Here is a 26,122-nt window from a genome sequence, read left to right on the forward strand (position 1 = left end):
TTCTCAGCAACTTCTTTTTACACAAAGGCACCACTCCCCCGGCCAGGCACACACCCTATAGATGACTCAAGCTATTTATCCTATGGGCTGGGAAGGGACGCAAGAGACACAGCGCCTTGTTTTCATTTCTATTTTTAAATGCTACAGAAACACTGAAATTATGGTAATGAAGACTACAAATACTGAAAAGAAGTTGTTCTGTGAAGTCTATATCTGTACACGCATCATACGTTCTTCTGACTACTTGGCTTTTTAAATTTTATTAGAACAATCAGATTTTGAAAGAGGTGAAAGGTCATATATAACAAATGGTTTGTTAGAGAGTCACCATGAGAAATAACGAGCGCATATTGTGAGCACATATCCTGCTGTTCATACTTGCCGTTGCTAAGATAACAGAAACAAAACACCAGTTTAGGGTGTTTGCAGCTTCCGAGGATGTGGTTTATGCTTTGCTTGTGATAGTCTGGTGACTGAAGATGGCTCCCTTCCAATCGTTTTTCAATTTTTTCCGGATCTTAGAAACACTTTTGTTGTGAATATTTGTAAGCATATAAGTGATGACAATGAAGTTTGATTTCCCAAAGCACAGAAAGCATCCTGGATGATTCAAAACATATTCTTTGTTTATTTCTCTACCTGCACCTATTCACAGGGTATGTGAGTACAAGTTCTGACTAATCGGACAGAGGAGAAGGCACTGCTTGAGCAGGGAAGGGAGGATAAATGGGCTTGAAAATGGGACATATCAAAACAATTGCTGTAAATCTTAAATTATTTGTCTTGAGACAGCATCTAAAATTTAACACCCATTATACTAGCTGCTGAGCGCAGACATAAGAAAAGGACAGCCTCTGTTCCACTGTACATCCTTTGCTCTCTGTTCTGCCCCATGCAAGGCAACAAGACAAGCAAAACCACTATGACCTTTGTGAAGGATTTCTTTGTTCAACACGTCATGTTTCAGCTTGCATTAAGTTCTGCTGCCGTGATGTGTACTTAGATTCACGTGGGTGGATTTGCCAAAGGTAGTATTTTGGGGGTCCTGTGGCAATCACCCCGCACTGCTTGGCATTCCACTCGCTTGACCTCTCTCAGTCTGAACTGCTGATGACAGGATCAGTCCTTTGCAATTACATACTGAGTCACTGACAGGGAAGCGTTACAACAGCACGCGGCAGCAACGTGCATTGTGCACCTCTCTGGTGCAGTGGCTGGACAACCTTGCTCTCTAGGGAGAGATGAGTGTTAAGAAAGCGCTTGTGAGGAAATAGCATAATAAAGACATTTTTTCACAGCTGAAAGTAGGGGAAGTAGCACTGCAGCTGCAATGACAAATCAAAAGGATGAATCTGAGAATTTCCTATAAGAAAATTTAAAAAAAACCCCAACAAAACAACAAAACAAGCCACCTAACTTTTGTTACCTGTATATTTGGGGAACTTTGCCTCTAGCTGTTTACCAAGCACAACCATGGAATGGTGATAAATTACAACATTGTATGTTTCTAACATTATAGGGACTCCGGGATCCATAAGAAACTAGGTAAGAGACAGGACCACTTTAAAATACAAGAGGCTAGCCTGATGCTTAAAATACACTGAAGCAAAGCTGTTCTGATGAGCCTAAAAATCCTGCAGTCAGCTCTCAGCCTTACAGCCTTTAAGCAGTAAAAAGCACCCATCTTTTGATTCACTCCATCCACTTGCGTTTTAAGAAACTGGCATTACCTCCTATGATAAATGCCCTCTGTGATGTACATTTGGACCTTGCCATTCTGGATGGATGCAGGCAAATACATTCTGTGTTCCTCCACCCTGAACTAGCTGCCCAGTCAGAAATGCTGCTGTTGTCAGGGGGAAAGCAATTCATTCTGCTACAACTAGGCACTGTAATTCCCTCAGCTCACTTTCCCAGCTTTCAGCTGGGAAACCTCTCTGCCAGCATTCAGTGCACCAGAAACAAGGAGAAAATTTCATCACAACAGCATCTTTGAACACAGCGCAAACTGGGAGTACTGTATTTTGCAAAGTATGTTCAAAGCATTTCAGTCTAACATTTCATGAAAGACATATCCTAGAAAATGTAAATCTAAAAATTCAGGCTTAGAATCAATTGTAAGTTTTTTAATAATTTTCCAGTATAAAATTTACCACACTGTCATGTGAGGACAAACCAATGCAAGGTGCGCTGCTGTTAACCCTGGTGTGCTGAATAGCAATTGCAAACTCCATTTACCTCATTAGAAAATTCTGTAGGGAATACAAAATGGAGTGGAAGGAGTAGTCTATCATGGCTGTAATGTTAAAAACTAAAGCGTCGTTATTTCTTATTCCAGTATTGCTATTTCAGCTCTTCTGGTCATGCAGAACAGCAGCAAGACCATTTGGATGAATAGTGACAATATGTGTTTTGCTTTTTTCCCCTTTTAGACTTCCTAAAAATGTGCAGTCTCTGTCATGGCAATATGGAACAGCGACATGTCCTCCAACATTAAGACTTCCTGTGGAGATACAAACATATTTACTAATCTGGCCACCATATCATATTTGGTGCCTGCCAACTCCACTATGATAAGCAAAAGAATAGCACATACCAGCAAAGCCTCAAGACTAAGGAAAAGGATTAGCTTCCATTACAGGCACCTACTATCTACTCCTACTTCAGGGAAACAAAGAGAAAAGGAGGTAAGAAAATGATGATTTAGCATCTCTAGCACTACCCACTAGTGAGGAAAGGCTATGAAGACACCATGCTGAAATCAAATGGGGGAAAAAAATGATACCATGGAAACCGAACAAAAATAATAATTTGCTGTTACATCTCTATCCTACACCAGGAAGCCCTTAACCTGCAAATCACCAGATGCTCAGCATATACTGGTGAATTATCATCACATTTTTGCCTTATTACTCTTTTCCTTACACATCTATTTCCAGTCATTTTCAGAAACAAAATCCTGCATGGGCTGGGTATCTGGCAGGACCAAATACACCTATTATGATGTCTTCAGATTCTGCTTAAAGAGCGCTGATGGTGTACACACATTTAAATGTTTGGCGAATCTGAGGACAAAGAAGAAAACGGGAGATAAATAGCACAGTCTAAGCGATCTCTAAAGGAGGATGGCTGAATGGTGAAGCCGCATCAAGGCTCTGAAACAAAGGCACCTACAGGCTGGAGGCAGCAGAGGAGGGCCCTGCCCGGGAACCACGGGGTGCAGATACTGAAAATGACCCCGAGACTGTGGAATTCGAGTTTCTGCAGCTTGAGTGCGAACTGACGTCACTGCAGTAACGCACGATTCACCCGTGTTCCCCTTCATTAGGATATCAATGGCACTGAAGGTTGAATGCAGTAGGAAGGGTCAAGTGCTGGCACCGACTAACCCCATCCCCGCCACTCACTTGTGGCGAACCACGAGGAATTACTTAACTGCCTCTCGTTTCATTTTTTGCACCTAAGGATCTGCAAACACTGCGCGTGCCTCAGTTCCTGTGGGTGTTACACGCGTTGGACAGCTCTGTGCCGCAGGCTCCCTCCCTCGCACGCAGGTAACAGGCCCCAGGCCGGGCCCTCTGCCCCGGCAACACACCCCAAGCTCGGGCTCCGCCTGAGGAGCGGGCCCTCAACAAACCGCCTTCAAACACCGGCGGCGGGACCTGCTGGGTCTCCCCGCCACAGGGTGACCTGCCCCGCAGCCGCTGCACGCCCAGGCGCGGGCCCGGGGCTCCCCCTAGCGACAGGCCTGCCTCGGGCGGGGAGCCGCGGGACCAGACTCGGCACTCTGCCCAGGAATGGGGACGGCACCGGAGCACCGTCCGCCGCTGCCCGCGTCGCGATCCGCCGACATGTCGCTCCCCGTCCCCGCCAGCGCCTCCCGCGGCCTCCCTCCCCCCACACACCGGGCGGACGCTGCTCCCGCGCGCGGCCGATGATTTTTGGGCGGGGTGGCGCCCCGTAGCCTGGAGGCCGCGCAGGGCCCGGCGGTTGTTACTATGGCAACAGAGGCGGCTGTGAGCGCTTCGCTGGTGTCACGTGGTCCGCCACGCCCCCTTTGCGGCCCCACCCTCCTCCGTGCCGCCATCTTGGAAGTTGCGTCAAGATGGTGGCGCCGGCGACTTAAGCTCCGCCCTCCCTCTCTTCGGTATGTGGGGCGACGTGGTGACGTCATCGCGCTCCCACCGCCTGAACCCGGAAGTGCGTCTTCTGTTCGCGGGCGTGCGGGGCCGGCGGTTGCATTAGCGCTGAGCCGAGCCGGTGTCGGGGGGATGGCGGCCGCCGCGGAGCTGCAGGGGAAGTACCAGAAGCTGGCTCAGGAGTACTCCAAGGTATCAGGCGCCAGAGCCCGTCCCCGATACTCCGCGAGCGGCGGCCGCCGCCCCCCTGCCGGTGCCGCCCCCCTCCAGCCGCTCCCCTCCAGCCGCTCCCTGCGCGCGGGCTGCCGGCCGTTACGCGCCTAACGGCCGCCTCTCTGAGGGAAGGGGGCTTTCCCCGCTCGGCCCGCGGGGCTGCCTGTTCCCTCGCGGGGCTGCCCGTTCCCTCGCTGAGCCTGCCCTGCCGTGCCCCGCCCGGGGGAGCCGGCTGCTCTGCCCCGGTGCCGCCGTGGGGCGGTGGGGCCCTGAGCTCTCCCGCCCGGCTTGGCTGCCTTCGGCGCTGCGCTCCAGCCGGAGCGGGAGGCTGGTCAGGACTGAAACGCTGGGTTTTGTAGCGCCTTGAGGCGTTTGGGGCCCAGAGGTTGCCTCTTTGAGGGGAAGGCAAACTTGGGCGGGCAGGGGAGGTGCGAGTTTGCAGGTGCCGAGGGAATGCCCTAGTGCCGAGTGCTGGCTGGGCAAGCTGGCCTGAGGAGCAAAGTGGCCTTGTCTGCAAAGCATCCAGTAGGACAAATAATGGGTTCTGCTATGCCAGGGAAGTGAAACCAGCTGTGCTTTTTCTTGCTTCGCCACTCCTCAGTCAGGCGTGAGGCTTAGTTATCTTTTTGGGTGTGAACATTTGTTGAGGTCTTGATCTTGTATCTTGCCCCCAGAGTCTGAGTTTGCTTTGGCTGGTGGATGTGGGAGTTCATTGGTGTTTAGTAGCGCTTGCAGCGGTGTTGCAGCATCTTGGAAGTGAGGATGCTTGATTCCACACTTGCCTCATGTCTGTTCCCATTCTTCTGCAGCTGCCCTAGGTGACTTTGCTTCCCATTTTTGCTGCTGCTTAACGGAGTATTTGCAAAGACTTCTGGCCCATAGTGGAGAATGCCTTTCCTTTCCAAGGTGCTTGAGATGATTTCTTAAGTGGTGGAGCCTTGCTTAATACAGAACTCTTCATTCTTGTTTCTTCACTAAAAGGAAGAGGAGACTGTTGGTCTTGAATGGTGTAGTTCTTCAACAGCCTTGGGAAAGAAAGCCAGCACTTTATTTTTGTGTAGCCCAGCATCAGAGTGTTTGGCACAAAGCACTTGGCTGTATTTGACGCCTTTCCCTAGATTACAGAACAATGCATCTTTAAATACTGTTCTTCTTGGAACTGCTATAAAAAAAAAACCTGTACAGAATCTAAATTGTTCACAGATATTTATTTCTTTAATTCTTCCACAAAATCATTTTAATAAAACTGAATTCACTTTGGGGCTTTGTAGGTCACAGAGTTCATATTACTTGTTGCTTTCTACAGTGGCTCTGCTGCACCTTGGACATTAAAAATGGTGCAAGATAAGGTCATTAAGGGACTTTGCTGCTTGATTCCCAAATGAAACTTTGAAATGTGGACTTTTGTGTATAGCTTCTGAAAGTTCCAGCTACTGGATCCTCTTTCTTTTAGTATCATGGTGTCCAGAAGCTTTCTTTGAACTTCATCTTGCAACTTTCAGCCTGTGATGTTTCATTGGTTCTTTGTGGGAAGTATTTTTTGGTCTCATCCCACTTCTTGTGCAACAACTCAAGGGCATTGCGGGATCCCCTTTGCAGGTAACCCTCTTTTTTGTGCAAATGATCAGTCGTTCAGTTGTCTGTTTATTGTGTGCAGGTGGAAACAAAGAGTAGCCCTGGGAAGCTCTTTGCCTGTTCACTTGATCATATTGTGGAAGAAGTAGACAAGAGCTTGATAGACTCAAGGAGTGCCGAGGGAAGTGCCTGCCAAAAGATTGATTTCTCTCTCAGTTCACAAAGCAGTCCAGAAGAAGGATGTATGTTTTCAGAGTCTCTTCTTCCCCTTGAGTTGCACCTTCTGGCACTCTCACACCACTCTGATGGAAGTAGTAGTCAAAAGGCTCTTTCAACTTGTGACAGCCTTTGGTGGATCACCCTTCGTTCAGCTTGGGTATCTCAGTGCAGCATGATTGAGCTAGTTCATTCACTGCACCTGACATGTTCCTGCATTAGTAGCTGTGGCAGAAAAATGGCATAGAAAACTACTCCACTGCTTTTCCTTGCTAGGGAAACCCTGTGCTTGGAAGTCTTCCTGTGGTGCTCTTGCAAGTTTCTTCTCTTACCTTTGTGATGCCTGAGCAGCACGGTGGGAATACTGCAGGGCAAAAGCCTGTGCTCAGCAATGTCAACTGACTTTTGACCTTTCAAATATATTCGGTCATCAGACTCAAAAGATTAGCCATTGCTGTTTTACACTGAATCTTGCCTTTTATGCATCTGCCAGAGGTATTCCCAAGCACTGTACAAACCCTTTTAATTTATATCTGCAACAGCTGGACTCAGACATGTCAAATGAATACAAACTGCCATTGAAGAAACCAGGAATCAAGCAATTATCAAGGAATGGGAAGATGGAACTGTCGGTATCCTCATTGCTGCAGGGTAGAGGTACTCTGAAGCGACTGGGAAATAGATTTCTTGAGTATCACTTTTCACTGTAGTGATTTTAGCTCAGATTTCTGAACTATATACATAAGATTTACAGGGCTTTTTATGCATTTTCCTGAAGTGTATGTCAAGCTATTCTCTCTGGATCATCTGCTGCTACCAGTAATAAGTATATTTGCATTAGAGTATAGTTAAGTTCTTGAATTGATACGGATTTTGATGTTATTGTGAGCCCTGCTTATGTTCTAGAACCAGTCACGAACAGTTTTGGGGAGAAGTGAGAGACAGAAATAGCACTGAATGCTAGCAAGAACTTGATTAGTCAAGGAAGAATTTGCAACTTTTCCATATTTGTTCACTGTTCTTCAAACTTTAACTATATTTAAGTAACTAATCTTCCAAGATACTCATTGAATAGGAATTATGTTCTATTTGACCAAAATGTTCAGGTGGTAAAATAATTTCATGTTTCCTGGCAATTCAGGATATGACTTGGGTACATTTTTCAACCTGATACCACTGCTGTGAACAGAATACTTTAAAAAGCACGCACATCTGGTGCCCTCATGAGAGGATATGATGTTTTATACACATGCTAACAAATGACTTTTTATTCCTTTGTCTTGCATAGTTATTGGCATCTCTTATTTTTCAGCTTCGAGCTCAGAACCAAGTACTGAAAAAAGGGGTTGTAGATGAGCAAGCAAACTCTGCTTCTCTGAAGGTAATCTCCAAAAACTGCTTGTGCCAGGTGTATTAAGCTGTAGCAAAATAGGGAAATGGAAGGGTAAATGGGAAAACTTCTCACTCAAAGTATTGTGATTAAAAGAATAAAGAAGGACCTTGATTTAGTAAAAGAATTTCCGTTCTGCAACTAGTTTTCATTGTTTTCTATAGGTGCCGACTTTGAGACAGTGGAAGGTTGCTTCTTAATGATTAATTTATAGAACAAAATACCTACTTGAGTGTGATCTGTGGGCTGCTCAAGGAAGTGAAATCAATTTTTTTACTTTAAAAGCAGTATTTTTTGTGTGAACACTTTAAAATTAAACTTTTTGGTCATTCAGGAGCAACTGAAGATGAAGGATCAATCACTGAGAAAGCTGCAACAAGAAATGGACAGCTTGACCTTTCGAAATCAGCAGCTTGCCAAGCGAGTGGAGTTACTTCAAGATGAACTTGCATTAAGTGAAGCTAGGGGCAAGAAGAACAAGGTATGTGCTAAAGGCAAACAACTTGCTTAGAGGTCTGCTCCTCACCTGTCTATCTTATCCTGATTTCTAGCAGTAGTTGCTTTGTGTCAAAGGTTGAACTGAATGTTTTTGTCAGAACTTGCGTTATTAACTGACAATGGTTTGTGGGTATTTTCACTAGCAGTTATTGATACATATAATATATGCTAAGTAGCTCTGTACTCTTATTTCTGATGTCAACTAACTGATACTGAATTGCTATCTCCTGTTCCAGATATTTATTAAGTATTCAAACAGCTGGGAAAGATCTTGGAGCTCTTTGATTAACCTATTACTCTGAAGAAAACATTGTTTCTCATTTCCTATCCACACCTCCTTACTTTGTAGTTTTGATGTCGATGGTGAACTCTTCAGCCTTCGGCTGTAGCTATTTAGTAGGCTCTTATGTGAATCTTGTCAATGCTTTGAAATCAAAATTTTTAGCTAGTGTTCATTTTGCTATTTCAAAGTGACAGAATAATTTCAGTACTACATTCTTTATTTGCCAAAATACTTGCTGATTAAACCTGATTGTATTATCCTCTAAGATCAGCCATGTTTTCTGTAGGTACCATCAGAATTCCAGGGGTGATGTGTCTGGACTAGTTCTCAAGCATCCTTTGCTACCTTCCTCTTATGAGGAAACCCCTCTTAATTACTGTCCTTTTTTCGGTTAGCTCCAAAAATGCTGTAGCTATCAAGACTGACATTAAAGAAATCATTCAACTGATTAGTAATGTGATCATTCCTTTTTCCCTAAACTCTTGTGCATTTTTTTATTATCCAGTCCCTTGACAGGCATACTGCCTCTGATTTACATTATTCATGCACTACAGTAGATTGTTCTTCAAAATGCAACTTGGGCCTCCTGTTCTTTTATTTTATGTTACTTACTGCTTTGCTAGACATGTTTCCAGATTTTGAAGGAATTCAGCCTGGCTCGAGTAGCTTTGCAAACCATTGCCACCAGCTTTCCTTTCCTGTTCAACTGTCAGAACGGACAGTTCTGTATGTATTTTTTTAAGAAGTGTTTGTACAACCTTTTAAATACGTTCCCTTTAGTTTTACCTATATGGCCTCATTGTATTGAACACACCCTACTAAATTTCCCCTTAAAAGAGACTTGCCATTGGGAGATCATGTAAATCACATCTAAAACTATTTAGATTAAGATGTGGATAGATGATCTGTGTCAGACTGCAATCCTTTTAGGAGGAGGAGAACATATGCGTCTATCTTGAGTGCTGTATCATAGGCTGACATCAGGTACAGAGGTGGCTTAGCTGTCCTAGCTGTCCAAAGCACTTGAAGTTCAGGGTGAAGTTTAGATGTAAACAGTCTCCCACTACCTTTGTTTTTCTGCTCTACCACACTGCTGAAGAGTGTTGGAATTTGCTGGTAGTCCCTGAGTCTTTTGGATGAAATGGGTGAAAAGGGAGGAAACAGTTCACAGAGAGATGCCTGTATTCTCAGGGTAGTTGATGGACAGTGAAGACCCTGTGTTTTCCAGTGCCACCCTGTGCTACAGCCTGCCACGGAATAGTGCACTTTCAGTGAGTATTCCTGGTCCCTGCTGAGACCGGGACCAGCTGACACTGGTGGGGGGAGATGTGCCTTACACACAGCTCCCAAACCAAATAAGCCTGCGTGCGTAGGTCTTCATATTACTGTCTGTGGGGAATCACGCAAGATTCAAATGATGTCAAACTGACACCTGCCCATACAAGCAATTTCATGTGCGTGAATATGATGCCTGAGTAGAGCCCTTCCTGAGTCGTCATGGAGTTAGCATTCTACCACTATACAGTAACAACTGTGTGAAGGAAAAAGTGCTGCTCTTAGGCTGATGTTGTGTGCAATATGTGTACCTTTTGATATATTAGTCAGTGTAAGAAAGATATACACTCGTGTGCCTCTATTGGGAATTGGCGATGGGAAGTGTTTTCAGGTACTTGGGGATGGGCTTTGGGATACCCTTAGAGACCTGGAGATAATGAATGCATTTTCTTTCTTTCTTAGAAAAGTGCAGAATCCTCATCTCAGTTGAGTCAAGAGCAGAAAAGCGTCTTCAGTGAAGATCTTCAGAAGAAGATAGAAGAGAATGAACGACTACATATACTTGTGAGTGAAACTTTTTTAGCCTTTCTTTTTAGTTCAGAAAACTGGTCACACGAAGACAGAGAAAACAGAATGCCATCTGACAATGAGTGGGTTTAGAAGCTTAGTTGTATGCAAAACAGTAGATTAGATTGGATAGCTTATAAATAAAAGATGTTCACTGGGAAAATGAGAAAGTATTTTGACTTCAGATTCTTAAGATCGTATGTGGAATAACTCACGTAATACATGTTTTCTCATTTAGATTTTTAAGTGATGCTTAGCTACTCTGCTGAAATAGGTGTATAGTTGGTACTGGGTGGAGACTTCGTTTTAGTTCATTAACTGTTTCAGAATTGCCTTAAAGCTTAAAATATTTTCTGCAAGTTGCCATAACTAAGTCAGGAATTACTTTACTGAAATGGAATGTATTTCGCTTTGGTTTAGAAAACTTGAGAAAAACCTTATGGCTAAAGTTTATTTTTTCAGGTGTCTACTACTAATCGACAATATACCTAAGGAATGGTTGGTACCACAACATTTTAATAAACACAAAGTTCTTTGTTCCTGAATCTTTTATCTATCAATGTCGTCATAAAATTTCTATTTGTCTGAGAGCTAGTAATTGTTGTTAACCTGGACTGGCTAATTAAATTAGTGTAACTCATAGGACTAGATTCAATAGTAAAATGAAGCTTTTGTGAGTTCTGCTTTTCTTCTTTTAGTTCTTTGAAGCAGATGAGCAGCACAAACGTTTAGAAGCGGAGCTGAGAACTAGACTTGAGGTTTTGGAAACTGATGCTGCCCAGCATCAAGCTGTGGTGGACAGTTTAACGAGGAAATACACAGATACCATAGAAAAGCTGCAGAATGATAAAGCCAAATTAGAAGTAAGGAGTTTTTCTCTTACTCGCAAGTTTGAAAAGTTTTGAAATGAAATGTCTTGCTCTGTCAGTACTTACATTGTGAGATTATCTTCTTGCATAAAGATCAAGTCTCAGACACTAGAAAGAGAAGCTAAGGACTGTAGGCTTCGAACTGAAGAATGGTAAGTGCTTTTCTTTAATAAAAAAATTCATTTCAAGAAATAACTGCTGTAAAAGATTAACTGGATTATTTTTAGACAAGAATACCTTAAAAAAAAACCCCAACCAACACAACAACAAAACCTTTGATAAAACTCAAAATACTGGGCAACCACACATTAACATTAAGACTGTGCAGATCAGACCCCTTTTCCATCTGCTGAGCATGTAACTAGATAATCAATTCCACAGATTCAACTTTTAGTAAGAGCAGTTTTGTTGCCAAGCTATTTTAAGTAGCTATAAAGCTGATGAAAGCTTGAAGAATTTATTTGTAATGGAATATTATAAAAAGTAAAGAAATTACTGAACTTGTAGGAAACAAAGATACGTGAGTCTTTACAAACTAGTTCTAAAAACAAAGCTTGGGTAAGGTATGCTGAGACAACCAACTGAAGAGTTTCAAAAATTCCCCTTCACCCCAAAAGCTTCTTGAACAATTGCCTTTGCTTCAGGTGTAACACACTGAGCTAGAAAGTTTTTTTTGTTGAAGGATTGTATTATTAGTTTCGGAATACCTTCATTGTCTTGAAGACAAGTTGTCGAAAATGGGAAGAAGTTGAGGACCGTGGGCCAAATCAAATGAGGATGCACTTCTCTGAGGCTTATTGTTAAGATGCATTTTTAGATACATGTGCAGTTTAGATCTTTAATGTAATGGATAAAATGCATAATGAATGATCAGGTGAAGAGTTCCTTCTTACAAATGGTAACCTTGAAGTATGTATTTTAATTATTTTGATAGATGCGAAGATACTTGAATTCCAATAACTCTCCTCTAATACAGGTCAGGGTTTCACTAAGAATGACTTGCAAAAGAGGATGAAAGCTGTGTTTTGCTGCTGTTTGCTTTTTTGTCGTGTTTGAAAAACAGTGTAGTCTTAATCTGCTACTGTTCAGTTCAGAGCTTGTCTGTCATGTTCTATGATGACTGGGTAATTAATGTAATTGCAAGAAATTGTCCCTACCATTTAAGAATGGAGGCTCGTTAAACAAAGTAAAGCCTGACACTTCTTTATTTTAAACGCTGAAATCAGTATCTAGTAAACACGTGACAGAAGTTGTCTTTTAAAGTACAGCTCTTCTGTTTTCCCCACTCTTTCAGGGGAAGGAATCCATTTGCCTCTGGCACCTAGGCTTTATTCAGGAAAGCCAGGGGATATGAGATTTGACAGCCTGTATGCCTTGAAAATTAAAGGGCAGAATGTAAACCAAAACATATCAAACTACTTGTTTGCCATTCCTTTATAGTACAAAAAGGAGACATCCATACCTTTGCAGTTTGTCTTTGAGTTTATTTTCTATCATGCCCAATGCTACTGTGGTTCATGCTGTACAGTTTCTATGTAATTTTGGAGCTGCTCTTCAAGAAAAGTGTTTGTTAGTGCGCATGAGCTACTTATTGGCTAGTTTCTTCATATCTTGCTTGACTATTTTGGACTTTTTCCTTGTTAGTCCTGATAAATTTCCACATAACAGATGTTTTTGTAAAAAAAGGAAAAAAACCCTGTCACTTTGACACCTTCCCCCGACCCTCCGCTATATGTGCAGGAGTTCTAGATGTCAAATGGGAAGCAAAACAGTGAAGAATTTGGGGGCCTAAGTTGGGTAAGGTGTGGAACGTGGTCTGAATCAATATGCATTAATCTTTGTTGATGTATGTATATAATGCTGGAATATGTTACCATTCATCTCAAGAATCTATACTAATGATATTAGTAGTCTTAACTTAGATTCACATCTATATACACAGTCAAATGCAAGTGAAGTAGACTGAGAGAAAAATCATTTGAGAATGCATCAGAAACATAATTGCTGAGTCTTGTGGGAATGAGCTGCATTATAGCAGTGTTTAAATATGGGGCTTTGAAATGCTTGTGAGGTATTTCTAAGAGTGAAGTGACATAGTTAACTGAATTACTGACAGCTCCTTGCATATTGGAATATTGCATCGGATACATAGTAAATAATTTAAAGGCTCTTTTGCATTCCCATTCAAATTCTAGTATAAAAGAATGCCTTCATATAGCTCATACAATAATTGTAGAATTGGAAAATAATGTAAAAATAACTCCAAAGTAAGTTGAGCTTCTCAAGAATGGAACATAGGATTTAAAAATTTATTGCATCTTTCACTGCATTTGTTAGGGTTTAAAATACAGTATCATATATTAAATATGACATAAAGGAGGAAAAATGATTCCTACTGTCTTATTTCTATCTAACTTCTAGAGAAAGACAGTTACCTGTATACTCAAGGGATGCTTATGGTGAGCTGTGGTGTTGGTGATGCAGTTTAAATTTTAAAGGTTTACAATGTGTGTGCGTGTGGTTTTTCATTTGTCTTTTTGTTATTTAGCCAGCAACAGTTAAAGAATCTTCAAGCAGCTTTGGGCAGTAGACTGGAAGAATCTCTCTGCATAATCAATGAAAAAGTACCTTTTAATGACACAAGTACGTATTGCCTTGCTCTGGGTTTCTTGTTTAATTTTAGGTATCCATCTGGAGGAAGTACTCCTTAGGAACTAACATGTATTAGCTGTAAGAAATGTTGAACATCTGAACAGATACTTGGAGGCAATTGCAATAAATATTCATAATACTTGTCATAATCTTGTTTAGTGATCTTAAAATACCAAGTTTTTGTATTTTTCTATATATCTGTAATGAAAATTAAAACTTTTGAAGGCTTCTGAGTAATATGCCACTTGTCTGTCTTAGTATTGACAGAATACTGTAAAAGATGAAAGAACATGGTCAATTTACTGGTTTCTCAACAAAGATTTCTCTAGTTACATATCTGAGAGTATTATTTTGGGCAGGGTATAGTCAAGAGTTACAGTAAGTTAAGATGGGGATAAACTAGTGACTGCAGAGGTATTGACTTAATGAGACATTACATCAATGATGGTCTACACTTAATAGGAAGTCTGTCAGTGTGTCTCCTGTCTGATCAGGGAACACCCAGGCTAGGTTCTTATCCATGGTTTGTGTTGGACTCATTCATCTTTTCGGGGGGAAGAAAAAAACCCCTTTGAATTTGGAGATTTTACCTGAAGCAACTTTTTTTTTTCCCTGCTTCCTTTCCAACTGCTACTAAATAAACTGAAAGGAGTGCTCAGCCTTTGCATTGCTTTGGTACAAGAATTGGTTAGTATGTGCCAGATCAGTGCTATGTATTGGGTGCTTTTGTAAATAGCTTGAACACAAGGTTGTAGTTGGGTAGGCAGCAGTTTGTACTCTTCTGGCATTGAGACTAGAAGGGCCTGGAAGAGTGAAAAAGCTGAAAGTAGTGGAGAAGGAGGAGCAGAGAAGTGAAAACAGGCTGTTGAATTTCTGGTAGGTTTTATTGGTAGCTTTTGCATTTTTCATTCAGTTCAAAACATTGTCATCAAGTTTTAAATAGCCTTAGGTTCTCCAAAAGCTGATCTGTTGGGGTGCTGCAGGGGTGAGCCTTCCAAGTTCTCCACTGGGTTGACAATCCAGTAAGACTTGGCTTAGAAACACCAGATCATCTTCTCTGTAGGAAATGTTGACTCTCATACAGCATGTTATGCGTAGGTGAGGCCTTGAGCGTAGGCCTTGAGTTGATACAGTTTTCGCTTCTTTCCTTTTGCAAACATCACTTTATCTTTCATTTTCTGCCTCTTTCCTTTTTTTTACAGGTGTTTATCATTGTAGTTGGAACTTTGCAATTAATTTAATTATCTGCTCGCTGAGCTACCATAGCGTGATGTTTTTGCATGTGTGGAAAACACTACAAATAGTGGACAGATCTTTCATGATAGAAGAATGAGAGAAAGTCAGGAAATGTTTGTCTGCTATGGATTCCAAATGTCTTGCTATAGGCTCTGTAGTTGGTTTTAAGTGTAACTAGCAGCTGGCTTCAGTTTCATAACAGTCAAATGACTTTTTGACTGCTAAGCATGATTTCAGGAGTAGAAAGATAAAAAAGTTTTCTGAAGCATTTCCGTATGAGTAGGATTTGTTAATTTTGAACAGTGTTTTTTGTTGTGAGTACGACTACCTCTTCCCATGTGTTAATTGCCAAATGTGAATGATACAAAAGGAGTAAGAAGCTGTAAATTTCCTTTGAGTGCAAGTTTTAAACTAAAATGGCTGTTATTCCATTTAACTGAGGATGGATGTGAACCTTTTTAAACCTATAAGACTTTGTAAGCTGTTCTCTAGCTACAAATATCCCTCCACCTCTTCAAAAATTGTGCCCACTTGTAACTGAATAATCATTCTAGTTGATCTGTAACTGGAACAGAATGCTGAAATATGTGGAGACTACATATTCTAAATTATCAACAAATCAAGTACATACAGGAGCTTTTTTAAATATGCAAACTATTAAAAAAACCCTATTAATCTTATTTGGCAGTCCCTGGAATGTAGTTGAATTTGAAGATCATCTTGAATTTTTTAAGGGTTTGGGTTTAAGATTTTCACTATTGTTGTGATGAATACTGTTGTTTTGGGCAAGAGGATTCTGCTCTTACCTGTCAAATTCAGGGTGTTCGGATAGCTAAATTTGATTTACAATTGGAGGCAAGTATAGAAGTGCTTTTTCTCCACCTAGTCACAGTAATGGTTCTTAAGTGAGGATGTCTAGGCCTACTTTATTGAAGCCAATTGTTTGTATCATTTTAGTTAATATTACTTACAAGAACTGTAATATTACTGCAATGCAATTTTATATGTTTACCAATAAGTGTGTCTTAAATTGTGATTAAGTGCGTATAACTCAATTTTTGTCCTGTAGGATCTAATCGGTACAATGCTCTGAATGTACCGTTACACAACAGAAGATATCAGGTAAACACTTTTTGTGGCTTCATATCTAAAGATGCAACTTTCTACACAGATACTGAATAAAACCAGTCTTTTTAGTGACCCAAAATGGCAGAAGAGAGCCTATCTAACTACTATCATGATATTCCAAGGAAATTTCTGTCCACAGAGCCTCAGCGCTTTTCAAAGGTAGTCAGTACCGCTCTTATGGTGAGGAGTCAGGTATCTGCTCACCTCACTTCACTAGAGCTAATCCATTGACTACTGGCTGATGATCACTGTAGGTATTAACTCAGGCATGCCTTTCTAAAAAGAATGGCAAAAAAGTTTAATATTTGTCTTGAAATTGCACAGAATATTCTTTTACTATGCCAGTTGTTGAAAGTAACTTTTTGTATCCAGCCATAGATTTTTTTCATATTTAAATAGATATGTGTCAAATATAATAATTTAATAACGGTCTTTACAGCTGAAGTTGCGAGACCTTGCTGGCCAGGCGCTGGCTTTTGTTCAAGAACTTGTAACAGCTCTTTTGAACTTCCATACGTACACTGAGCAGAAGGTACAGATCTTTCCAATTGATTCTGCAACAGACACTATATCACCGTTAAATCAGAAGGTAAAGCTTACAGATTTTAGCTACAAGTATATTTAATTATATAGACTTCCATGAGTGAATAACCTTAGTCATGCAAACTTCTACCATCTTTACTGGAATGCTGTGAGTGTGTTCCTGAGAGGCAGCCTCTCCTGCATGAGAAGTCTCTTTCTATTGGGTGAATTCTCTGAATGTGGGTGAAGGTGTAACTGCAGAGAATCCTTTTCCCCTGTACTACTGCTCCAAGAGTGATAGGATAGTCAAATCAAGGCTTTACTTTTTAAGTGCTAAATTAAAGTGCATTTGTCAAAAGTTCAGCTGACTTATTTTAAAATACACAAATATTGCACTGCTAAATAGATGCTTGTCTTAGTTAATGTGCTGGGGTATGGGAGATGTTGAGACTCTCTGTTTAGAGTGTTTAACTGTAATGTGAAATAAACTGGATGTAAGGTAGGCTTATGAAGGAGAGAACTTGGACTCTGTTCCCTTGTCAAAAACCAACCTGACACAGATAGCCCAAAATTAGGTTATAAAGACCTTTCCTGTAAGTGTTCTGAAGCTTCAAGTCTGTGAAGCACATTGAAATTATTATGGGAAACCTGGCCTCTTCCTGTGCAACTCCATAAGAACACTTTTCTGAAAGTATTATTCAGAGCTGTTAAGCTGCATCTTTTGACTTTCTGTGCCATGAAGCATGGAAAAGAACTTTGTGCACAGGGATTTGCGTGGGGCTGCATATATGTATGCTTTGGAATAAAAGTTGTTTTAACATCAGAGTTTTTGACTTCATAGTTCAAGTGAACACATGCATTTAAGTTAAAGGATGACAGTATTTTCTGGTTCAGACTATCACTTCAATTTAGTAGTTTGTAGGGCTCAGACAGGCTACCAAGATGGACGTGATTAGCATTCCTCAAATGGCTGCAATGCATGTAGTGACAATGTTAACTGTCACAAAACTTCCCTGTTCTTGGGAAGACCTCCTTTAATCTCTTTGCAGGCAACAAGTATCTTTGAACGTGTTTATCCACTAGAGAAATCCCACTTTATTGACTTTCTCAGTTGTTTGAACTGTTTGAATAAAAATATGCTTTTACAGAGATTCAGCATAGGTCTTAGTTTAACAACATTTTCTTGCTCCTGCCACCAAATGTACTCAAAATGGCGTATCCTTCTTGTGGAAACTATGTGCCTCTATCATCTTCCAGTTCCTTTGGGGCAGGAACCTTGTTTATGTGGCCCAGTGTGGTGATTGGATTCTACAGACACTACTGCAGTTTACACTCAGGGAGTAAAACCAGGTTTCTTAGACATCATTTCTCATGCTTTTTTTTCTTAATGTCCTAGTTAATGCTTCTTTGTTGCTTTTCAGCAGAGAAGTGCTTTCACACAGCTGAAACATGCAGCTTAATCAGAACTGTAATTTGAGTCTCCTTTTCTGATAATTCACTCTGATTCAGTAGTTCAGGCTTTGTTTTCATAATTGTCTCTTGTAGTCTGCCCCATTGTGTGTTCGTGACCTAATTGCCTCAGTATGCGCTACCTCTCAGGGCTTTTGCAGTGACTTTCCACTGATGAAGGATCTTTTATCACTCACTGAAGCTGCTGTTGCTCCTGTATTTTTTATTAATTTATCTATTTGCTTGGCAAGTGTTCTCAGTGTGATCTTAGCTCCTCCACTGAGTGGTTCAAAAACCTCCCCTTAATGTGGTAGAGAAAACAAGCCAAGTGTCAGGTAGTGGCTTAGCACACTTGCACTGATTTATTTTTCCCCAACTCCAGGTCTTGTCTGGCGCTTTCGAGCTATTTTCCCCACCAAACACTCAAAGTAGATGTGGACAATTCCCTTCCAGGTTCAAGTATTCCTTTTCTCTTTAAGTATTGGATTGCTGGGTTCTGCTGGGTCTTCAGCATTGTGCCAGATAACTCCAGTCCTCTCTCTTGCAACACAAGTCAGCAGCATTCTGCATGTGTTACTTCTTCCTCCTTAGATTTAGGAGTTTTCCCTAATTCCATCCGGATTTCTGCATGCATGAATGAGAGCTTGGCATCTCTCTTTTCTTGTTAACACTGTGTTGCTGGACTGTAATAATACAAGAAATAATTACAATTTCTCATACCCTATTTGCCTGGGATCTTTAGCTACGATTGTGGTATAAATAATCAAAGGTGAAGGTATCTTTCTGTGGGGTAGAATAAAAACCAAGATCACTTTTGACTACCAATGTCAGTCTATGGAAAAAGCTTTTTGTAATACTGTGGTATCAAAACTGAAAGCTGATGGTACTGTTATGTTTCGATTGTGTGTAAGGGTAAACACCTTTTGTTCTCTGGTATACTTTTTTGAAGGCAAAATTAGCCATAGAATTTACTTAAGCAACTTCTAGCAAAGTCAGGCAGTTCTGTGAGGCCAAAATTTCACAATTGCCCGAACCTGTCACAGTTCTTGAAAGTAAGGATTCTCCCTTTGGTTACTGCTCTGTCCTTTGCATTGGCATAAGCATGCTTTGACCCATGTTGAAAATTGGACTGGATACAGATAAAGATTAAAAGGTATCTCTTGTTCTCAGTTTTAACTGGGTTTACATCTTCAATACTTTGCACAGCATAGCTGTGCAAATGTTTGTGCTGGTGCATGGGACAAGGAAGGTAGGATAGTTTATTCTGGTGGCTTAATGATGCATGGATCTAGCCTTAATTTGATGGAGTTGAGCAAGGAATGCAAGAATGTTTAAACTCAAAAAGCAGAGGTTTGGTGTGTTGTGCATGGCAGTTAAAATGAGATAGGGTGCTGTAGCAAAGCCCTAGGTGGGGTTTTGCTTGGCCTTCCATTGTAGTCTTTACTATTTCTCACTTTCCCTGAAGGTGTGTGTTTGCGTGTCCTGTAGGAGAGGTTGCTGTACATCACTTGACTGTTATCTTATTATTGACATTCTGGGGATCACTTAAGATGACAGGTGCTTTGCTAAAGTGGACTGTTCATTTGTTAACTCAAAACAGTTTGCAAGAGCCTTCAGCAAGCACCATTTTAAAATCTCTCTGTACTCCTCAGTTCTCACAGTATCTTCATGAAAATGCTTCGTATGTTCGCCCTCTGGAGGAAGGAATGCTTCACTTGTTTGAGAGTATTACAGAAGATACTGTGACAGTCCTGGTAAGATTTATTTTTAGTATTGAAAAAGATGTTTACGCAGCAAAAATACTTATGTGTTGTTTTTCCTTCCAGGAAACAGCTGTGAAAGTGAAGGCCTTCTCAGAACACTTAGCTTCCTACCTATGCTTTTTAAGAAAGATTCTTCCTTATCAGTTAAAAAGGTACTTTTGATTTGATCAAATTAAAGGCGCACCAAGTGTGAGGTGTGCAGCATTGTCAACATCTACAACTTGAATATTAAGTCAACCTTAAAGCACTCTGGCTTAAAAGGCAGAATTTTTTTTGTGTGCTGGTTTTTGAGCCTTTAGGTTATGCATGGTTTTTTCAGCTGGACTTCAAACCCATGTATTGTAAAGGCTTTTTCCCTCCATCACAGATGAGGCTTTAATGAAACCTGCAGAGATTTTTAATGTTTCTTAATGTATACTTGATAGTATTCAGGTTTTATACACTGAAACTGTTAATTTCTTGAGCCTGCCTGAAGATTATCATGCAGTAAATATAGCATTGTAGTAAAACTTGGCCAGATGCACATCCCTTCTGCAGTGAAAATCTTTGTTCCCAAGTGGGTTGAAGGGAGGTGAATTATTAGTGCAAAGGATTACTTAAAAAGAGGTTTTGGATTAAGGAAGAAAAAGCTTTTTTTTATGCCTTTTTTGTATCTGTTCTCCTGTTCCTTAGGAAACAAAAGGTAAATTTATATGTAGTAGAGGAAAAAGTCTTTAAACTGATGCAATCAGTTCCTTGCAGTGAGCGTAAACTGTTCCTGGCTTGTGACTGAAGCTCCTAAGAGTTGGGGTAGTCCATGTACAGAATAATTTTCATGTATTGCTAAGTTACTCTGATATGGTAACCTTTCTAAAATAAATTCCTAGTTTATTCTTGCTTTGGACTGGGGATGTAGAGAACACTCATCTGCTCCAAAACTTATGAACTTGTTTTTTAAGATAACTGCTCACTTTTTTAAAAAAAATAATTCATATATTCCTAGTTTGGAAGAAGAGTGTGAGTCTTCTCTTTGCACAGCTGCTTTAAGAGCTAGAAATATGGAGCTCCACAGAGACATGAAAAGGTTGACTGCAGTCTTTGAGAAGCTACATACATACGTTAGTCTTCTCGCATTACCAAGTAAGTGCCAGTTTGGGCTCAGTTACATTGCAGCTGGAAGGCACTGGTTTTCCTTTAGGACCAGTGTTGGGGTTGGTTTTTTTTCTTTGTTTTTTAAACCGCGCACACACACAATGCCACTTCTATGCTAGAGGAAAACCAGACTAACACTACTCTTTAGGTACAGCCCAAAACATGGGGCAAGTGAGTTCTGCAATATGCTGTGTCATACTGGACCCTCTTTTATCCAGGCTGGAAGACTTGAGTTTGCTATTGAGCGTTTCTTTAATGCTCCACGCTCTTCTTTCTGGATAGACATGGGCATGGTGCAGGCCTGGAAATTACCAAGCAGTCACGTGCACCATATTTTAGATGGAGTTAACTATAGAGGAGAAGAAATGACTAGGTTTTTATGGTATGATTGACAGTATGTCTTTTGTCATCTCTTAATCATGAAATTGTTAATAAACTATATTTTATTACTAATTATAATTTCCAGCTCCTCCTATTCATAAGATTATTAAACTACCACTCTCATGATAATGACTAAATAAAATCAGGTAAAACCTTTGTGTGTACATGGATGGGGAAATTATCTCCAAATGCATGCTGTAAGAGGAAACAGTTGTTGTATAGCTGCAGGTTATTTCAGTCCTCATTCTTACAAGGACCCAGATGGTCCTTCCTATGGCAGTGAACATGTAAATCTTTCTACATGCATAATTGCTTTTTGAGACCAAAACAGTTAATGTTTGTAAAATATGAATGAAATTTAGGAAACTTGGAAGTCTTTTACCTGCCTACTCTGGCAAAATTTGGTATATATACATTTGATACTGAAGGGGAAATTTAAGTAAATGAATCTGTTGTTATTCTCATGCTCCATGCAAATGTTTCTAGTAGGTGGAAATTGGATTATTTTCAAATCTAACTCTTTTCATTCACGGTCATTTTTTAGTGTTGTTTACTGTCCTTTCTATGTGGTGCTCTTAGGTACAAAACCAGAAGGACTTCTTAGGACAAATTACAACTTGGTGTTTACAAACATTGCTGCAAGTCTTCATGGATTTCATGACATTTTAAAAGGTGAGAGTACAGGAATGTTGTTATGTTTCAGCTCTGCTTCCTTCTGTTTAACATAGCACATGTGAACTTTCTCTGTAACCATGTTAAATGTGTAATATGTGATAAATCTGGTTTGTTTTGCCTTTACAAATTAAGATAAGAAACTAAACCTTCTAACTGCTTGTTTTGGACATGCATGCATTTTTTTTCACTCCTCTGTTCTGTTAGCTTTGTTCTTCTAAGTTGCTGGAATATTTAATTGTGGCATTCTAGATCTTCCTGAGCAGTATCACTTTACTGTCTGAACTTCATTGCTCTAGCAGAACTAGCATACAGAATGGGATACCATTAAATGTACATATTTTCCCCTGCTTACATACTGTTGACTTAGTACCTGCCTTCACAGTGGAATTTTTCCTTACTATTTTTAGGGTAATTAATATTTTTATGTGAACATAGAACCAAAGCTTATGAAGAAGTCCGTGTTCTTTTTGAAACTTAACTTCCTCCTTGAAAATGACTTACCTTCCTTTTATCAGAAGAATGTGGATATGTTACACTTTCAGTGAAGTGATGTTCGGTTAAAGCTTGGGGAGCTTCAAAACACTGATGTTTATGTATATCCTAGAATTTCTGTACCATGTACTGTTCCCAGGGAGAAAATAATCCATATAGGTGAATTAATACTAGTCAGCTGTTTAAACACTAAGCTTTTACAATTTTAAGCAGAATTTTTGTTGTCTTTTTTAGTAAAACATCAATAGCATGTCCCCATTTTGCAGAGTCCCTGTTTCTAAAAAAAGAAAGATTATATTAGAGATTGTACCTCAAACAGAGACACTAAACCAAGAGTTTTGTAGCATAGATAAGTTTATTGATAAATACCTTCTACCTCTTAATATTGTTACTATAATGTAAAATCAACCCAACTTATACTTTAACAAAGGAAATAAAGAAAATAGAAGTACTGAAGAAAACTGTCAGTAGAATTCATTAGCTAGCAACAGAAATGTTGTGCTTAACATGTAATACTCCCATACTCCAGAATGCTTGATTTGTTACTTCTCTCCTCCCTTCCTTCCCAACCCAAACTAATTTCCAGCTGCTTAAGCTTGCCTCAAATTGTAACTCCTGGTGCTGATGACCTGGGATTTCTCCATTCTGTAGCAATAGTACTTTATTGTAAAATAGGTGCAAAATGTTCACTCATCGAATAATTACTTATTTATAATTAGGCCACCTTGAGAATGTTTGTTCTTACATGATAAATACTTGAGTCTTTTTAAATTTCAGTGCTGTTGAAATTAATTAGTATATTTAAGCTAAGATGTTTTTTGTGAATGACTTTCAAAAAGTTTTGAGGGGTTTTTTCCCCCCCCTCTCTGAAGACTCTTCTGTTAATTTTGCCTGAAAGAATTTTAGAATATAGGAAGTAGCATTCTAAACTTCTGGTAGTCTTTTAGATTTGCTCTTCCCTTACAAGTTATGTAAGCTTAACACTCGGATATTGAACGTGACTAAAAATTCTACTTTTGAGTGTCCTGATGTGAACACCTGGACATGGAAAGTAGAGTTATGAAATGAAGTGCTAGTTCAATGTGAGCTCGGATCCACTATATAGCTATGACTGCTGGGATACAGAGCACACTTAAATACACACCTTTATTCCGCCTTGTGTAACAGGCATAATGTCTGTTCCTCATAGTCACAAACAGTTGTCTAAGGCAGTATACTGAAGAACTAAGAGTATCTGGACTAAACTTGTATACAACTTAGAGGAGAAGCATTTGAGGCCTGAAGTCATAAGCTGAATTTGAAAATGGTTGCTGAAATAGACAAAAATCATAATTTGACATAAATGTGTTTTTTTTCTTTTTCCTAGATATTTCCAAGCACTACAGTCAGAAAGCTACTTTAGAACAAGATGTTCCAACTGCCACACAGAAACTCATAACTACAAATGACTGTATTTTATCCTCTGTTGTGGCTTTAACAAATGGAGTGGGCAAGGTAATGGATACTCTTGTTTCAACATAATGCCCTAATTTGCTTGTGCAGGTTTGGGTTTTTTAAAAAATCTTAATTGAATGATTTGGAAAATCTACGTGTGCTTCTGATATTAATAATCTATAGTATCAGGTTTGTTCTAAGGTCTTTTCAGACTACAAGTTAAAAAAAAACCGGAATGGGTGATAATGTGAAGAGGATGCTTTGTGTTAGTAAGGTCTAAGTTATGTGGAAGAGCCCGTAGCTTGTTTGAAATTCTTGTTGTGAAGTCCAATTTCACTAAATACTTGTCTTGCTCTTGAAAGAGTAATTGCTCTGGTGAATCTTTCTGGTCAACTTAATTCAAAAAGTGACTTTTCTTGATGTGTCCAGATTGCATCATTCTTTAGCAACAACTTGGATCACTTCACTGCTTCGTTGAGCTATGGCCCTAAAGGAGGAACAGAGTTCATCAGCCCTCTTTCAGCCGAGTGTATGCTGCAGTACAAGAAAAAGGCAGTTGCTTATATGAAGAATTTGAAGAAGGTTTGTTCAGCTAGCATCCTTGCACAGAGAAAGCACAGTTCTGTTGATAGTTGGTTATGCCAAACAGAATACAAACTAAGGATTTTCAGTATTTGGAATGGATGAGATTCTCTGAATGAGAATCTTTGGCTGAAGAAATAGAACCTTTAGAGCAATAATGCTATTGAAAAATTTAAAGAGCATACAACTGAGACTGCCAATTCTGCCCTTATTCATTTTCACTAATTATTTCTTTGCCAAGACTCCAAGGAGATGAGGGTAGCTTCTTATTTAAACTTCCTCCCATATTCACCAGGAATATGGAGTGAATGACATCATATTCTTGTACTTGCATTCACTGGAAGACAGTGGAGAGCAATAGGAAAAAAGGCAGCTAAAAAGGAGGTATGGTGGACAAAATGTGCTGAACCAAAGGATTGAACACTGCCAGATCTCCCTGTTGTCTCCATTAAAATTAACAAATATGAGATGGTGTGCTTAACAGTTTATTTTATTACATCACTTTACTGCAATGTCTATAAAGTGGACCTTAAGATGCATTTGATTAACACCTGGAGTTTTCTGAGCACTTTTTAGTCAGGTGTGCATTTTGGGGTGGTATTTTTTGAGCTCAAACCATTTTTTTTCTACTGGCTGATGAACACATGGAAGGTCTTTTTTACCCTTCACTGAAGTAAGGAGGGCAATAAGAAAATAAATGTAGAATACATATTCTGATCTACTGTGAAACATGTTTTGAGGTTTCTTTTATCCTTCTGTAGCCTTGTACAGATTCAGTGCCTTATGAAGAGGCTTTAGCCAATCGCAGAGTTCTTCTGAGTTCCACAGAAAGTAGAGAAGGCCTTGCACAACAGGTATTCTGGTATAAATTTTACTAGCATATATGATAGTGTATTTTATAAAGGTAAAGTAGTATCAAATAGCCTCTGTATATTTGTGTGGTCTTTTGCACATATATATGCGTATACTGAAGCTTAAAATTAGATTGTAGATGTCTTGCAGAGTTTTGAAAGTAAAACGTACCCTTGTCTGGCTGGGTTATCCAAGACTTGTTCTCCTGTACCTGCAGAATGTACATGTAGTTATAAGAGACAGGATTATACCATTGATGTCTTCATTTATAAATACAAGAAGTCAAAATAAAGACAAGAATAAGGCATGCTGAAGTATTCATTTCTGATGTTATGTACTGTTTTGAGTGCTTTTTTGGACTATGCAGGATTTATTAGCACTGGTTAAGAACAAAGATAAACTGTAATCTATTAATATACTAACTGAAAAGAAAAATCATTCTTGCAGTGTGCATGCATTTTTTTTTTTTCCTGGAAGGTGAGGCAGAGGGAGGTTAAATGGTATTTAAAAGGCCTACACAGTTTGCCCATCTCCTTATTGCAACGAGACTGATTAATACTAAAACTTCTTTATTAGCTTGAATGCCCAGACTGTGCTTGCGTAACAGTCATTGAACTTTTACAGAAGAAAAGGACTTCAGTGTTTGTTTTTTATAGTGGCCAATATTCCAAGTGTATTAGTAGGAATGAGATAAATTTCCACAGAAATGTGTGGAGTGATATGATGTGTCCTGTTCCATAGTTGATTTCTTATTTGGACAAGTGAGTTCTTCTGTCTGTGTGAAGTGGGGCAGCTGGGAG

General features: G+C 39.9%; 1 protein-coding gene across 3 annotated transcripts in view; it reads left to right on the forward strand.

The window, feature by feature from the left end:
* Window positions 1-4,195: 4,195 nt before the first annotated feature.
* PPP1R21 (protein phosphatase 1 regulatory subunit 21) overlaps window positions 4,196-26,122 on the forward strand; it is a 31,236-nt gene continuing 9,309 nt past the window's right edge. Inside the window, exons 1-16 of one of the 3 annotated variants that reach the window (XM_054822966.1) lie at window positions 4,196-4,331; window positions 6,686-6,800; window positions 7,456-7,524; window positions 7,868-8,014; window positions 10,052-10,153; window positions 10,855-11,019; window positions 11,119-11,177; window positions 13,574-13,668; window positions 15,983-16,035; window positions 16,481-16,630; window positions 19,665-19,927; window positions 20,758-20,894; window positions 21,867-21,959; window positions 23,821-23,948; window positions 24,318-24,470; window positions 25,232-25,324. In XM_054822966.1, coding sequence (XP_054678941.1) covers window positions 6,756-6,800; window positions 7,456-7,524; window positions 7,868-8,014; window positions 10,052-10,153; window positions 10,855-11,019; window positions 11,119-11,177; window positions 13,574-13,668; window positions 15,983-16,035; window positions 16,481-16,630; window positions 19,665-19,927; window positions 20,758-20,894; window positions 21,867-21,959; window positions 23,821-23,948; window positions 24,318-24,470; window positions 25,232-25,324 — 1,752 coding nt within the window. In that variant the 5' untranslated portion in view covers window positions 4,196-4,331; window positions 6,686-6,755. The remainder of the gene's footprint in view (window positions 4,332-6,685; window positions 6,801-7,455; window positions 7,525-7,867; window positions 8,015-10,051; window positions 10,154-10,854; window positions 11,020-11,118; window positions 11,178-13,573; window positions 13,669-15,982; window positions 16,036-16,480; window positions 16,631-19,664; window positions 19,928-20,757; window positions 20,895-21,866; window positions 21,960-23,820; window positions 23,949-24,317; window positions 24,471-25,231; window positions 25,325-26,122) is intronic. The other 2 variants (XM_054822967.1, XM_054822965.1) reach the window with 2 other exon arrangements.

Source organism: Grus americana, chromosome 3 (genome assembly GCF_028858705.1).
Source record: "Grus americana isolate bGruAme1 chromosome 3, bGruAme1.mat, whole genome shotgun sequence".
Taxonomy (NCBI): Eukaryota; Metazoa; Chordata; class Aves; order Gruiformes; family Gruidae; genus Grus; species Grus americana.